The sequence below is a fragment of the Xyrauchen texanus genome, chromosome 25, assembly GCF_025860055.1.
Source record: "Xyrauchen texanus isolate HMW12.3.18 chromosome 25, RBS_HiC_50CHRs, whole genome shotgun sequence".
NCBI classification, from domain to species: Eukaryota; Metazoa; Chordata; class Actinopteri; order Cypriniformes; family Catostomidae; genus Xyrauchen; species Xyrauchen texanus.
The window spans coordinates 18,587,079-18,604,934 of NC_068300.1; the positions used below are offsets into that span (position 1 = coordinate 18,587,079).

Here is a 17,856-nt window from a genome sequence, read left to right on the forward strand (position 1 = left end):
AGTATCAAATTATTTTTATTCACTTATCCCTTCACAAACAGTAGTTCAAGTGCTGCGGTGGTGGAGACGGGTCTCGTTTCTCCCATCATATCTTATATGGTGGTCTTGATCAGATAAGATTGTTGTTAGATCATATTTGACCTCATATCTGTTACAGTGACAGCAATTAAAAACAGCCATTTGTGATCAGAATTTCCATGATTTCTTTGTAAAAAAGTTAATATCCACTAACAGCTGCTGTGGGTTAATTGTGTCTAATAGAGTAGACGAAATAACAATGATGGTGACATGTTAAATAAAATTTATGTAAAACCTTGTGTTTTTCCAGATGCAACGATCTGAGGAAATTTAAAGATGCCCTAATCTCCAATAATCTGTGGGAAACGAGGTGTTTCATCACTGTAAACAGCACTGCTTTTTGGGCATTTTCAGCACAATTTGAGCAAAGCGTCCATAGACAGCAGCTCTTTTCTGGACAACCAAAAGAACCCAGAAGAGGCGGTGCAGAGCGTTTGTTTGTAAACAGTAATTTCATCTATTCATTTCCATTTTAAGTTCCTAACTGTAACCTTGATTTTTGCTTTTTTTAAAGATAAGGAGGGATGAGTTGAAATAATTTTTTGTTGTAATCAACATTATGCCATAAACGCGGTTAATTGAGCTTAACTTGCATTGAGAGGATTTGTGTTGGATAGGTGTATAAATCAGATATCAGTTCATATGTCATTGACATACTGGCAAGGTTGAAAACTTTTTACCAGATACTAGTAAAAGCATGACATTTTTATGAAATAGTTTTTTGTTGAGCATGTAAATGTTCCTATTTATTTATTTATACAAAACAAATATTTTAACACTGTTTCCCTGGTGATTCAAACTAATAGTATTGAAAACGTTTCTTTGTTTGCAATTGCCGCATGCAAATAATTAAATAACAGCAAACATTTTGAGAGAGGCTTTATTGAAATTGTTCTCATGCTAAAAGGCCAATATGCAGTATGCAGAGGAAAAACAGGGATGAGATTAATTTGAAAACTGATCTGTGACTGAGGCACCACATAAAGATCTTGCTTTAGTTGTTCTCATCCAGAATGTGTACCGGCTAGCTCGAGTATATATGCCAGGTTTCCTTGGCAATGCACAATCTTTTCCATGACTTGTCACACCATAACGGTAAAATCTCTTCAGGTCTTCACTGTAACACTGTAGATGGCCACCATTGTCACCCTTGATTGAAGAGTATTCCAACAGATAGTGTTAATCACTGTCTTCATTTACAGACTGCTATCTTTTCCATGTGATATAATGAGAAAACATTACCTGACATGTGTCAACACCACCTTGATCACATCCTGCACATATCATTTTGTCATTAACATGGCCATTCTACCAGCCTCTTTGATTGCAGGTTCTTGTAGCAATGAGCTCAATGTCAGCCACCTGAAGAGTGTTAGCTAACACTCCTATAATAAAAAGATTTTATTTTCAGTTATTGCTGTTTTTAAATTCCAGTCAAGATTATTCGAAGGCCTACTTGAATAGGATTGTTCAAAAAATCTTTCATAAACACAAAGTTTAATTTTGTCAGGGAAATTTTTTTGTCAGAAGTCATGTGAAATGGAAGTTTTCATGTCTTTTTTCTCAGAGGAATGAGAGCACTAAACCCTCAAACTATTTCTAATTGGAGTTCCTCTTTGACAATATAGCAAAAATTATATTAAATAATCTTTTACTTTAATAATGCACAGATGTTTTGAAAATGTTTTGATATTTTTTGGACACTTGAACACAAACCTTCTGACACTGAGCTGCCACAATCAGTGATGTAACATGACCCAAAGTGGAGTTGTTTCTCATCCATTTCATTTTCAATTACTGAAACAGGCTGCACATAATTTGTGAAGTACAGTGGGTGATGCAGTTTCAAAAGGGCCACATCGTTGTCAAAGTTTGATTGGTTAAATTTCTCTTGCAGGATAATTTGCTGAACCGAGCGAAACTGGAGACCCTTTCCTTGGCTAATTCAGTCCAGCCACTGCTCACAGTATATTGTTGTTTCTAGGAAAGTGTGTTGGAGGAGTCATCTTTCCAAATGGAAGTGAGTCATTCAACTACACTTAAACTTGACTTGTGTTTGTTGACATCTTCTCTATCTTTGAACATTCTTTGATTACTAAATATGCACTCCCCTAATAGTTCTTACACTTAGATTATATATATCACCTATTTGCTTCAACAAACAACATTTAACCTTGCTGTAAGTTACAAATGTGAGATCTGAGAACTGTAAAGTATTCTAATTATCATCCCCACATAAATGTCAAATACTATTCTTGACGAAGCATTGGGATGCAGTGAGTACCCACTGATGGCTGATGATGGACCCAACACAGATATGGCTCGACTTCTACTGTATACTCACCTGCCAAGGCCATGCACCCTCTAAAGCGGAATGCCCTCCTGAAATATGAAACTGTTTTGGGGGATCCAGCATAGGCTGCTGTCCACAACCTTAAAAGCATTATTAAGCAGTATAGTCAGTTTTAATAAACACTTCTGATTATTTTAATTTTGCATTATATTTGTTACATAACACCCACTGTTGATTAGATAATTTAATTTCAAATTAAATAATATTGCTAACATTTTAAAATAGGTTCATAAATTAAATGTATGAGGTAACATGATCTAACAACTAACGGTATATTTGTACAGCATTTATTATTCTTGTTTTAAAAGAATATTCCAGTTTTAACAGAAGAATGAATGTAAGCATTTTATACAATTATAAGCTTCACATTTCTGCCTTTAAACTCTTCAAAAAAATAGGCCTCATTCACTTCCATTGTAAGTGTCTCACTATAACTTCGGACGAATCAAAAATATTTTTTGTGGTATAATCATTATGCCATAAATGGTGTTGATTGTGATTAACTTGTATTGAACACTGAATATTCCTTTAATGCTATTTCATGAAAGCTCATTGCTTGTTCATAATCATGGTAATGTATACAAATTTTTATTTAAAAAGAAAATATTAGTATATATTGAAAATAAGATTAACCACGATTATGAAGTGCTGTAAAAGTATTATTCATGATTAGTTCATGTTAACCAGTGTTGTAAATAGTGTTAACAAATATAACCGTATTGTAAAGTGTTACCATAATTATATATTAAACTGATTTAACATACACCTTGCAGGTGCGACCAAGACACATCATCAGTGATGTAACCTGGAGTCATCGGGTGTTTCGGGTGTTTCAACATCATACACCCTCGCCTAGGCGACCCAGCCAGGGGTGATCAGTCCCCGACTTGTGACTAGGTAGCTAGTGTGATCAACGGATCACCCCTTTTGATCCACAGCCATCTAGATGCCTTCTCAGCGGCATCCGTGATGTTCCTGATGGCTTTCTTGTTGTGCAGTCCCCTTATTCTCAGGAGCTTGAGGGCCCTGTTGAGCGAATGGTTGGTAAACCCTCGGCAGCCAACCTCGATGGGGAGGCAGCGGGTCTTCCTTCCTCTGCTACGGCATTCACCAGCCAATTCCTCGTACTTGGCCATCTTCCGTTCAAACGCCTCTTCCATTCGGTCTTCCCAGGGCACAGTCAATTCCAGTAGGACCACCTGCCTTGATGATTCTGAAAGGAGGACCATGTCAGGCCTAAGTGTAGTCGTGGCGATGGTTTCTGGGAATTTTAGCTGCCTTCCCAGGTCAACCTTTAGCTGCCAGTCCCGGGCTGTTGCCAGAAGTCCCCCTGCTGGATTCCTGCTCTGTTTTGGTTTCTCTCCAGCCTTGACAAATGCGATTGAGCGCTGTGCTGGCTGCTGGTGCCTTCTGAGGGAGATCCCTGTGCTGATGGCTTCTGCAATGACCCTTAGCACCTGATCGTGGCACCACCGATAATGTCCCTCTCCTAGGGCTTTAGGGCAGCAGCTTAATATGTGTTCCAGGGACCCTTTTTTTGGCACAGAGGGCATGCGGGGGTGTTTATAAATATTAAAATATTCTAACAAAAATCTTTACCTGCAATTCCAGAGAGCACTAAGCTAAAAAAAAAAAATAGCAGTTTAAATTTTTTTTTAACACGTATTACTTTTATAAATATGTATGAGAATGGAATCGAAAGAAAAAGGATGGAATTGGATTGCCTTGTCACTGATTTTGAAGTATTCTGAAAAGATTCTGTGATGTCATCTCGTTCACACTGGTATGTCATGAAAGAATTCGACAAGAGGAAACATGTCTGATCATCACATTCCATGTCAGATTAACGCAATCTTTAGTTGATGCATGCAGATGTCAAGTTTTAGTGCATTTTATGAAAATACGGGGAACCATATCCTGTATTTCTCTGTACATACAACTCATGATGAAACACGGAGCCAACAACCTTTTTTTTTCTCAAGTTAACTTTAAACGGTAGGCTACTTTCTATGAAGCAATATAGAAATACATTGAATAGTGTCAGTCATCTTTCAATTATTTTGCACAATTTGGGCTGTGTGCATTAAACATTAATATTACAGTAATCATTCGTCTATAATTCTCGACCAATATAGTTAGTATTTCGGTGGACGAAAATTAACATTGAACTTGCCCCTTATTGTGAAATTGGTGCTACCTATTGGCCGACACTCCCTTGCCTTTTGCTGGGACTTGGAGTCATCAGTTATGCAGGGTAACGGTACACACTGAGAAGGAAGATAGCAGCAACAATATGGCGACATCCGCAATTTCTTCCGAATTTATTCGATATTTGCAGTCCAGGGAGGTTTTTTTGGATACCTGCTAATGTGTTCTTAGTAAGTATATCCTATGTATATTGCACTTGCAGTATGTTTATTCTGTGCAAATGATTCATTTCACTGTCAATGAGTGTCGCAGAGACGCTGCACACTGAGGTGCTTTTTTTTTCTCTTCAGCAGGCTGCTGGACGCTTCGAGTAAAATGCATTGCCTTATGCGTTATATATTGTTCAAGATTCCGTTATAGCTGTTATGTTGTTTTATTATTTCTCTCTAATGTGAAGTGATGAGGCGTACAACTGCTTCGCCCTTTCATTTCTGCCTCTGCTATGTCAGTTTTGCATGCGTTAAAAACACATTATTTCAATGCAAGATTAAACATAAAAGATTATTTTATTTCCAGATATCTATACTGGAGTGTTGATTTATTTGTTAGACTGTATTTTCATGATCAGTGTCGTGATCAATAACCTAATCCATCTGAATAAAGGTGTTCTTGCATGCATTTAGATATGCATTGGAGTACATGTTTCATAACAGATACTGAACGTAATAATTAAGATCTCCAATATGGCAATGCATGCTTGGCTGCTTATTGATTGTAGGGTGGACGCAGGTTTCGCGGGTGTGGTATGCTACATTTTCTTGTTTATGTTCCTCGCGAAAAGAAACCTTGTACCTCATCGTCGAGTTATCTCACTGGAGATAGATAATGGAGTTTTTTTTTCTCTAGAAGGTTGCTTCTGGATGTTATATTACTCTAAAAACGTGTTCTAGTTAAATATGTGGTGTGGTTGTAAGGAGGTATAAAACGACGAGCGAGAAAAAAACCCACTGCAGTATTTTCCGTTTTTCCTCAATGGCTTCGGCCCGCTGACATGAAGGCGTCGGGCTTGTCGTCAGTGTTAGTTTTCAACCAAAATTGCCTTCTGACCCAGTGAAAAATTGAGCGAGGGGCCATTTGTCATTTTTTTGTGAAAACTATTGTTGGAAAACAACAACTGTTGTTGGGTTAACCGTTGTACTACCAAACCGTTGATTTCGTGACCAAACATTGATGAAATCAAGGTAGGATCACTGCGCATTCAGTCATTCAAGGCTATATAACGAAACGTATATAATAAGAAACGTGGCAAAACGTGGACGTTTTTTATTTTTTTTATTTATATATTTTTTTGTCAAATATAGCACACGTGTCAGGTATTTTGCCTTTGACGATGTTCGTATGTCGATTTCATGTGGGGGCGAATTGCTCATGAATGTCTCTGTTGCATAAAAGCCACTGTGTGCTGTTATGAAGGATCAGGAATGTAAAGGAATTCAATATTTGAAGACTTCTCAAACAAACACATGGCTCATCTGTACATAAGGAGTGGTTGACCATGTAGCCCACCTGACATTTTCTCAAGCATCTTATGCATAGTTTCCAGTTATTTCTCGATGCTTCAGCCTACCCAATATTAGCCCACTTCATTAATTTGTTACAGTTTACCTCACACCATCCAAACCAGATCATATTCCATGTCTTCTCGTATACATCACATTAGAAACCTGGTGCTGAACGGACAGCTCCCGCACGTTTGTTTTTGCTCGTGCCATTCGGCCCACGAAAGCGCAGCCTAATTTCGCTATAAAACTAGAAGATAATAAGATGTTTGAATTTGTTTGGAGAAATCATTTCATAGTAGTGATGTCAGATTAGCCTTTGGAATTCTACCACTAATCTGTTTCTGTTATAGCCAGTGCTTGTCAACTTGTTCTTGGTAATTTGTTCACTTATTGAAGTTGGACATATGAGCTTATGTGAGCAAATGATAACAGAGTTCAGCAATAATTTCTTATGACTTTCCTCTGTTTTTGAAACCAAATGAGTCTGATCCCTTGAAGGTAACATATGTACTTAAAATTCAGGCTAAAATGTAAACAGCATCAGAAAACAAATAATTGAAAATGATTTAGATTAGATTAAACTTGTTCCCATCCATCCATCCATCCATCGTCAACCGCTTATCCTGTGTTCGCGGGGGGCTGGAGCCTATCCCAGCTAACATTGGGCGAAAGGCGGGGGACACCCTGGACAGGTCGCCAGTCCATCGCAGGGCTAAACTTGTTCCCCCTCTTTTGAATTTAGTTATGGCATCCCAAAACATATGTAATAAGTTAACTTAACTTGGTGTACATTTAGAATGAACTTAACTATTTAAGTTAAGGTAACAAGTTGCAAGTAGACGTAGTTCAGGTTTACTATTTAAATATGGTTGTTTTCTTCGGTTGTTAATCATTTTAATTGAAATGCTAACATTTTTTGATCAAACAATAGCACAGCTCAAATAAAGATAATAACTGACTCTAGGTCAGTCCTGAAATAAACTTAATCGCCCAAAGAAAAGAGTAATGTGTACCTAAATGCACAAAGAGAGTTAGAGTCATAAGGGTCCAACTTGACCAAATGGGACACGATCACCCAAATGGTGACATGACACGAAACAACTATTTGCAAAAAAGCTAAAACCTCTGTACATTCTTAATCACAACTATTTAAATGCCATATCACTTCCCTTTGACCAAGGAAACATAATTAAATAATTCAAGCAAAACGTTTTATGTGTATTCACCATAGCCTTAATTTTGTACTCAAAAGATTGAGTTATTAACACTTAAAATCTTAAGTCTATGGATTTTTAATATAAATAAGTTCAATGAACTTAAATATTTGAGCTATAAGCCTAATTTGACAATTTGATGTGTATAGTAATGACAGTTTTAGGGTTCACAGTGTAAAATCTGATTGAGAGAACAGCTGAAAGTGAGCTAAGTAGCTCTTTAATATCAGGATTTGACTTGGTTGTTTAAGTGTCTGGCCCATAAGTGCCTGCTGTGGGCTGGCTTTTTTTATTTTGATAAATTAGCAGGACAGTCAGCATAAAGTGTTTCTCATTAATAACCTAGACCATGGGTCGGCAACCTTTTTGACATGGAGTGCCATTTTTTTTATTTTCCTTGTTGATGGATTTGCCAATGTCCACATTCAACAGACACTGGAATGGAATTGCTGCCATACATGTAGAGATGCTTATTTAGGAAACATTTGCAGTTGTTTCTTAATTTTTTCAGAGCTGTATATATATATATATATATATATATATATATATATGTATATGTGCATGTATGTGATTTTCTGAAGTTTGTGTCCACTTGTGAAAATGTTTCTGTTTTGCATTTTTCTAATTTAATAGTTTATTTTTCATTACAAAGGATGTTATAAGCATAAACGATTGAGTGAAACATTTGTGCAAAACCCGATGTTTATTATATAATCCTGATACTGCATGTGAATGTTTTCAGAGCATCTTGTGAAAGTGCTTTAATGAAAGAAAACCTGTCCTTTTGTACAAAATGAGTTAACAAATAATGTCACAAATTTGTTTATTTGATTACTGATCATGAAATTGTGTGGAATCTTAAATATTTTTTAAATTTTGTCATACATTTTTCAAAATCACACAGAAGGGTAATCGCTTTGTTCACACCTGCATTCCAATCTACATCTTGATGTAATCCTTCCTTATGATCATGCAGTGTGTTTTCATCAGCTGAATGGGAGACTAAACACTTTAAAAAAGTGTGATGAGACTCACACTTCGCATGCAAGCCATTTGTACCTCACAAGCCAATAAACTATGTAGTCCTTTTTGGTGAATCGCGCCTGCAAAATCCTAAAACTTTATTTCCAGGTTTAATTTATATTTTGAATAGACTAAGATTTTTATGTTTTCTCTTTTAATCATTTAATGTAATTTTGAGTGTTATTATGGTTTAAGGAGGGTGTACCTCTATGCTGGGTTGGAAATCTCAATTATTAATAGTGGTGTTTTCCTTATAACATCACGTGTTGTTCAAAAAACAAAAGAAACAAATGAAACACGGAATGTAGACTGTCATCCGCGCAGCCTGGCCGAAGCAAAGCGGGCACGTTTACTCGTGCGATTAATGAACCGAAAATATTTTTACACTTCTCATAATAACATAAAAGATTGTTATCTTCCGTTGCTTCGGCAAAGCATCTCTCACTCCCAGTCAGTCAGTCCCCCACCCTTGCTGTATGGGTGCTCACACACACATACGCACTGGAACCAATTATCTAAAGTTAAAGTTTTATCAGTGGCTCTGACAACATAACTATTTTTAGCATCTGAGGAGCAAGTTCAACACAGTTAATCAATTTTTCTTAATTTCTTTCAAATGTAGTCGATTTTTTGTTTTGACCATTTGTGAACTACGTTAAACTCGTTTATCTATGCAACCAATGTGTTTATGATCAAATTACTACTATAGCACAAAATCATTTACAAGACCACAAAGTCCTTCATAGGTCTAGCCTCTTAATTTTGCTCTCAAAGTGCACCAGATTGATGCATTTAACTTTAAAATGTACACTATTTTCTTATGGAGGGGGGCATGCCCTAGAGGGTCCGTGGTCCACCCACGACAGTCTCACAAAATCCTGTGGAAAACACTGAGCATACACAAGCTTTTAGTCATTGTGGTTCACCAGACCTTCCTTCACCCACCCCATTTCCCATTCTGGTACCTTAGGGACATTAGACATTTCTCAAACATCTCAGTGGATATTTAGCCTTGTTCAGCTACAATCTGCAGGGTATTATAGTATCGACATCCAGACTACATCCTTACAATTCCCAGCACTCTTTCAACTAAAATAGAAACACTCATCATAATGACCCAAATGAACCATAAGTTATGTAATCACAAATTGGAAAATAATTAAATAGTAAGTGTCCAATTAATCACTTATCAATATGTCATCAAATATGATTTCAAATGTATTCTGTCCCAAGACAAACATCAAGTATCACCTTCATCTCCATTTAATGGAGAGTGCTTTTCATATTTCATGAAGTGGAAGACTCATCCAGTTCCTCTTTAACGTGCACCCAATTTAGCAACAGATTGTTTTGATGTGTACGGTAATATTTTTAGATGCAAAGCTTAATGTGTCACTTTCCAGCACAAAGCTGAACATATCAGTTTTTGTGACTGGATGATGTAACAAGGTAGCATTTTTTCAGCAAGACTTTATAATTCCACAAGCTAAAAATAAACCTTAAACATATTGCTGTTTTGCTAGTGTTTTATGTGTTTCTGGAACTTATTTGGGCTCTCTTAGCATGTTATTTTTGAAAATGTGTTGATAATGTAATATAAGACAGTAGTAGCCGCTATAGATACGTAGTGATAACTGATGATCTTATGCCTAAAAATAATTTGTATTGTTAATAGTATTTGACTGTAATGCCATAGAATAGAATGTAAAAGCATATTCAGTCCTTTAAATCCTTTAAATGCTGATATGTTCTGCTGTATTAGCTCATATGTCTCCAAGTTGTGTTACCACTTTATGATTCTTGTGTGTTTTTGTGATGTTTAATTACTATTGTTTGTGTTTAAGGATAGTGGACATGTCGTAATTTTACTGTCCTCAAAGAAAAAGGCCATTCATTTTCTCTCTTGTATATTTATTTGTCTGAACAGTAAAGAAAACAAATTTTGTTCATACACATACAATTATCTATTTAAATTGTGTGACACAACATCCATTTATTAGTGGACAATCTCTGGGGGGTCCCTACATTTGTCAATCAGGACGAAGATATTTAGAAGAATATTTCAGCTCTGTAGGTCCATACAATGCAATTTAATGGTGACCAGACTTTTCATTCTCCAAAAATCACATAAAGGCATCATACAAATAAACCATATGATGCCAGCAGTTTAATCCATCTCTTTCAAAGTGATCTGATAGGTGTGGGTTAGAAACAGATCAATATTTAAGTCCTTTTTTTCCCTATAAATTTCCACTTTAACTTTTACATTCTGAAAGTGAAAGTAAAAATGGAGATTTATAGTGAAAGTGAGAAACCTTTTAAGTTAGCAAGAGGAAGCGTTTTACCTCCTACTGTTGATTTCAATTTGTTTATGTGAAAGTACCTCCATGCCCATTTCAGTCCTGTGGTATGATGCCCCCACAAGTAAGATTTTCAGCATTAACAAGGATAAAATAAGTTAAACCTATACCATTTCGGTGGATGCTAACATGGGAGGCTGACTAAAACAATGCATTAAAATCCATAAAAGTCCAGCATTGTGACATGCTTTGCTTCATGTAAAACTGTTTTAAATATTTTTTCATAATTGTATAATAATTATTGGGTATGCAGTTTTCATGACCTCATAATAAATGAAAGACTAAATGGAATACTTGTTTAAAAATATATATATATATATTTGTCACACCATTCGAACGAACTATTGAAACCATAACGGTGATTAAAAGGAAAACTTTGTGACCAGTTGCTATTCTAAAAAGTCACTATCCCTGAATGGTGTCAAACATGTCAAAGAAAAGATAACGTATATTCTTAGACGTAAACAATATTTTTGACGATATCCGGAGACCTTTTATGAACTTCCTAAGACATGATGTTAATGTTGGTAAACTGCTTCAGCAGGAAGAAGCTCTGAGGGAGTAGGGTAGCATTGTGATCTTGAATATTGATTTATGAAGCACCCTTTATTTTTATTTTAATCTTACTTTTATTTTATTATAATTATTTATTTTATTTAATCTTTTTTTTTAATTGATTTTTTATTATTATTTAACTTTTTTATGTTGTATTATATATGTGGCATATAAGTATTTTCTATGTTCGTATCCAGAGGGTGGGTTAGGGTGATGGGAGGAAGAACAATGTAAAAAAATGTTTGCTGGGTTCTGTATAACTGTTGTACACTGTATAACTTGATGTGATTAGCAAACTGAAATTCAATAAACACAATGTTAAAAAAAAAAATGTCACTATCCCTTATACAAATTTATACATTTTAACCTAAAATCTTGGTTGAAAATAAAAATGCATACCCATGCATACAACTTTCCCTAAATATTTCTTAAGCTGTGCACTTTTAGATTTCTCTGCTATAAAAAAATATAGAAAAATATTAACAAAAGCATAAGGTTCCTAATTCCAATCATGCTTCAAGTTACTAAGTAGCAACAAGTCCTAGAATTTCAAACATGTAGATTTAGTTATCTGCCGTTACAATACTGTATTTAGATTTTCTAAATAAGAGTTTTTAAAGTTATTTGATAAGATGCCTTCTAACACTAAATATTACTCTATATCCATATGAATTTAAAGTAAACAAATGTTATATTTTGGAAATTTATATTAACCGTGATCTAGGCTTGGACATGCAATAACTTCCTTCTCTCTCTCCAACGTAGAACTGGGTGCCGTGGAGGGTACATAACAGAAGAAGAAGTTGCTGCAGGATGAAAACATGGCTGCACCCATTTTTGCACCGCCAGGACCTGACAGCTTCAAGTACTTTACCAGGGAATCTCTGTGTGAAATCGAGAAGCGCATTGCTGAGGAGAAAGCCAAGCCGCCACCTAAGCCAGACACTAGTTACCGTGACGATGATGATGAGAACAAGCCCAAGCCCAACAGTGACCTGGAGGTGGGCAAGAGTCTGCCCTTCATCTACGGGGACATCCCTCGTGGCATGGTGGCAACACCACTGGAGGACTTGGATCCCTTCTACATGAATAAGAAAGTGAGTACCACTCTCTATCTGTTATCATATATCACAATTCTTCATGTGTTCTTCACAGCTGGCCTGCACATTAGCGTCACAGTACTACCTTCTATGCAGCTCACAATGGATCCTTCCAGAGATGTAGAAGTTGTTGTGATTTTTTTTCCTCAGAAGTATTGTTTTTGTGCTATTACCAGCCATACAGTGAGGAAAATAAGTATTTGAACACCCTGCTATTTTGCAAGTTCTCCCACTTAGAAATCATGGAGGGGTCTGAAATTGTCATCGTAGGTGCATGTTCACTGTGAGAGACATAATCTAAAAAAAAAATCCAGAAATCACAATGTATGATTTTTTAACTATTTATTTGTATGATACAGCTGCAAATAAGTATTTGAACACCTGAGAAAATCAATGTTAATATTTGGTACAGTAGCCTTTGTTTGCAATTAAACGTTTCCTGTAGTTTTTCACCAGGTTTGCACACACTGCAGGAGGGATTTTGGCCCACTCCTCCACACAGATCTTCTCTAGATCAGTCAGGTTTCTGGGCTGTCGCTGAGAAACACGGAGTTTGAGCTCCCTCCAAAGATTCTCTATTGGGTTTAGGTCTGGAGACTGGCTAGGCCACGTCAGAACCTTGATATGCTTCTTACAGAGCCACTCCTTGGTTATCCTGGCTGTGTGCTTCGGGTCATTGTCATGTTGGAAGCCCCAGCCTCGACCCATCTTCAATGCTCTAACTGAGGGAAGGAGGTTGTTCCCCAAAATCTCGCAATACATGGCCCCGGTCATCCTCTCCTTAATACAGTGCAGTCGCCCTGTCCCATGTGCAGAAAAACACCCCCAAAGCATGATGCTACCACCCCCATGCTTCACAGTAGGGATGGTGTTCTTGGGATGGTACTCATCATTCTTCTTCCTCCAAACACGGTTAGTGGAATTATGACCAAAAGGTCTCATCTGACCACATGACTTTCTCCCATGACTCCTCTGGATCATCCAAATGGTCATTGGCAAACTTAAGACGGGCCTTGACATGTGCTGGTTTAAGCAGGGGAACCTTCCGTGCCATGCATGATTTCAAACCGTGACGTCTTAGTGTATTACCAACAGTAACCTTGGAAACGGTGGTCCCAGCTCTTTTCAGGTCATTGACCAGCTCCTCCCGTGTAGTTCTGGGCTGATTTTTCACCTTTCTTAGGATCATTGAGACCCCACGAGGTGAGATCTTGCACGGAGCCCCAGTCTGAGGGAGATTGACAGTCATGTTTAGCTTCTTCCATTTTCTAATGATTGCTCCAACAGTGGACCTTTTTTCACCAAGCTGCTTGGCGATTTCCCTGTAGCCCTTTCCAGCCTTGTGGAGGTGTACAATTTTGTCTCTAGTGTCTTTGGACAGCTCTTTGGTCTTGGCCATGTTAGTAGTTGGATTCTTACTGATTGTATGGGGTGGACAGGTGTCTTTATGCAGCTAACGACCTCAAACAGGTGCATCTAATTTAGGATAATAAATGGAGTGGAGGTGGACATTTTAAAGGCAGACTAACAGGTCTTTGAGGGTCAGAATTCTAGCTGATAGACAGGTGTTCAAATACTTATTTGCAGCTGTATCATACAAATAAATAGTTAAAAAATCATACATTGTGATTTCTGGATTTTTTTTTTTAGATTATGTCTCTCACAGTGGACATGCACCTACGATGACAATTTCAGACCCCTCCATGATTTCTAAGTGGGAGAACTTGCAAAATAGCAGGGTGTTCAAATACTTATTTTCCTCACTGTATATGTATATTCTTAAATAGATAAATCCTTTTGGTAATATGTACATTTTCCAAATTCCTAGGATTTTCTTTAGTCTTGATACACGATAACATTAATAGTTTTTTTTTTTTTTTTTGGTTGTTTGCAACCCACTACAATTTTAGAGTTGTTTTGTGTGACTTCAGAACTATCTTCATGCTGCATTTCCATACAAATTCCAAAAAATACCATGGTACTACCATATTTTTTGGACATTTACCAAAGTATCACCATGGTATTTTGGAGTACCTTGAAAATACCATGGTATATGAATTTCAGTACCATTGTATTTATAAAAGTACCATGGTATTACCATCTGATACATCAGTGTGCCATAGTACAACCACAGTACTTTTTATAAGGGTGATGCAGTTAAAAAGCATGTTGATATCCTTTAACACAGATTCAAGCTATTTAGAAAAAAGTGCTTAGAAATATGAATAAAAATAAGGATTTAGCTGCCTTGGATAATCAATAACTACAGTGCTGACACATTTGTTTGTGGCTTGTACATACAGTATATGTTGTTGATTGTGTGTGAGATGATTGCAATCAAGGGTTTGGGGAGGAGGTCAGCAAACTTTAGTTCTAGCTGACCGACTTGTTTAATTATTGAAGCAGTTATCCTTTACAAATCCAAAAGGAATGCCCCAGTGCATTTTAAAGGAACAGTGCACCCTTTTAGAACAGGAGTTGTGGTACAATAAAAAGACCACTTAAAGCTATTTTATGTTGTTGTTTTCATTTTCCCCCTGAAATATGCCCCACATTTAACAATTTCAAAAACAAACCCATAGATCCATCTGTTTTTATCAGAATAAGCTGTGTACAGTAGGAGATCTCAATAAATGGCACATCTATTGCATTTGACTGGCATTATAGCATCGTGCTGAGTATTTGCTGATTCTGTACTGTATGCCAACCTTTGACTATTTTGAATTTAATATCCTCTTAAATCTGGCTGTTATAATTTTTGTCTAGATAGGAAAGCAGCTATTGAGGCTCAGTGTAGCCTTGAACCTGCTTTAAGAACTTTATTGCCTTTTTCATATGCACATAAGTGTGAGTGGTTGGACAGTTCTTGAATGTTACCAGCTGTAAGACTTTGGCTTGTTTTTGCTTTTGCAAATTAGTTCTATCAAATGTACCAAGAGGAAAAGTTTACTGCTCATAGCTTGCTCTTCAATAGCTCAAGAGATTCAGTCTGGTACTGTATGTTTCATTCAGGTAGCAACTTGGTCTCAGATGTTTCTCTTAAAAGTTCTGAGGAGAAACAAAATTAGATACAAATGAGACAACTGTTGATATTTAAAGCATTGAGCTATAAAATGAATGTGGATTTTATAGCCTAAATTTGATTTGGAAAGGATTTGATGAGAAATGTTTGTGCATTTGGTAATTTCTGACTATTGATTGCAGATTGTTTTATCTGGCAAGTCTGTTGAGATCTTATCTAGGGGAAGACCGATATATACTGATATAAACTACCAGTTAAAACCTTTGAAACACTTGACTGAAATGTTTCTCATGATCTTAAAAATCTTTTGATCCAAATGCTTTTGCTTAAATCTTTGAAATGTGTTTTGTAGACAAAAATATTATTGTGCCACCATATTAATTTATTTTATTTCGTGTTGTCAATTGATATTTTGTTTTAATCAAATGAATTACATGGCGATTAATTAATCGCATTTAAATCGCATATACAAATATTTGTTGAGAAAGCCCCTCATATAACAATAATTCAATATATAAAAATGAAATAATTATACATAGTTATCTTTAAATATATATATAATTTTTTTTTATATATATAAATATATATATATAAATAGAAAATGTTCAGATAATTAAAATGCATTACATTCTTGTGGCAGAAGAGTAAATCATTGATAGACAATACAAAAAGAGGTTTTAGAATACAATGTATTGTTTACTACCATATTATTGATCATAAGTCAATCATTGGCATACACTTCACAGCAATCCATTTCACAAGTTAATTTGTCAATCAGTTCGAGATTTATTATGAGGGATTTTTTAAGGACCCTTCACACCTGCGTCAGACAGGTGTGAAGCTTGTGTAGCGTCTCGGGTGCGTTGCGTCATAAACATAAAATGTTTAGGTCACTGTGTCAAGTTAAATATAGTTTAATACTTAGAACGCATCTTGAGATCACTTAGTTCGGATTTTGCTCCATCAAGTGTTTTGAATGCAAGAACATAATGCATGTTTGTGTTGTGCTGTTGCTGGATAGTTGTTTTGTTCGCTGTATAAACTGCGCATTGCTACACAGCTGAAGTTTCACTTACTGTCTTCTGGAGTAAACAGGTGGTACTACAAGATTGCATTTCTCAGGAATATTCCTTAATACGGTCTGGGGCCAGTGGAATTAACGTGTTAAATCGACAGCCCTAATTTTATTATAAAACTAAAATTTTCTTAAAAAAAAATTTTTTGGAAAAACCTTTTGGACAAAATAATAAAGAAAAGAAGCCAATAGGTGCCCAACATAGATGGGAACTCCTTCAATACTGTTTAAAAAGCATCCCAGGGTGATACCTCAAGAAGTTGGTTGAGAAAATGTCAAGAGTACATTTCTGCAAATTATAGACAAAGGGTGACTACTTAGAAGATGCAAAAATATAATGCAGTTTTGATTTATTTTGGATTTTGTTTAGTCACAACATAATTAGCATAGTTTCATTTATGATATTCCATAGTTTTGATGACTTTACTATTATTCTAAAATGCGGAAAAAAATTATATATATAATAAAGAATGAGTAAGCTTTTCAAAACTTTTGACCGGTAGTGTATATTAATCGGTGCCTATAGTTGCTTTTAGGAACTATCGATAGAAAGCTATACCGATACAAATTTGTATTATTACTTCTCATCAACAAATCTCATCTGTTTTTATATATATATATATATATATATATATATATATATATATCCCTCCTCCCACCCAGGTTTCAGCACCAATGTAACAGGGTAAGGGATGGGCAGGGAGGAGGCGGGAACATGCTAAACAGTCAACGTAAAGTTTAATGATAAAACTGATCATAAAACAAACATAAGCATATGCAGTAACACATGCAACACGGCCATGTGCATCTCTCTCTCTCTCTCTCTCTCTCTCTCTCTCTCTCTCTCTCTCTCTCTCTCTCTCAAACTGGTGCCTCTGGCTTGTCTTTATCCCCCTCCTGGCTGATTAGCCCACCCTCCTCCTCGTCACGGCCTGTCAAAGTTAAGTAAAACTAAGTTTTTACGGTTTTAAATATCGGCCAATTAATCGGTTATCAGCCTTATCCACTACCTTAGTTATTGGTAAAGGTAAAATCCACTATTGCTTGACCTTCAATCTCTTCTGACACTGTAGAGGAGGCTCATGTAAGATTTAAATCTGGATAAAATCTGAGAAGCAAGAGACTTAAGCAAAACTCTCAATTTGATCTCTGTTTAATCCCATTGCTGTCTAGGAGAAACAATTGAGCTATTAAAGAAATATTTTGTCAATTATCCTTCCGGTGATTAGGCCTAAAACATATTTTCCGGAGTGAGTTGTTACTATAAGATGAAGCATAAAGGTGGAGGATGAGGTCATCTCTTCTGTATGAGATGTAATGGAGCTCAGCAGGCTCAGCTATGTGTTCCTCTGTTCTTAGGGCTATG

The 17,856-nt window shown here is 36.2% G+C and overlaps 2 protein-coding genes across 13 annotated transcripts in view; one reads left to right on the plus strand and one right to left on the minus strand.

The window, feature by feature from the left end:
- Nucleotides 1-17,856, minus strand: part of zgc:158263 (ceramide kinase family protein) — an 867,176-nt gene that overhangs the window by 318,216 nt on the left and 531,104 nt on the right. The window lies entirely within an intron of this gene.
- LOC127618391 (sodium channel protein type 8 subunit alpha-like) overlaps nucleotides 12,115-17,856 on the plus strand; it is a 74,871-nt gene continuing 69,129 nt past the window's right edge. For 11 of the 12 annotated variants that reach the window (XM_052090802.1, XM_052090804.1, XM_052090812.1 and 8 more), the window contains exon 1: nucleotides 12,115-12,390. In XM_052090802.1, coding sequence (XP_051946762.1) covers nucleotides 12,115-12,390 — 276 coding nt within the window. The remainder of the gene's footprint in view (nucleotides 12,391-17,856) is intronic. The other variant, XM_052090813.1, reaches the window with a different exon arrangement.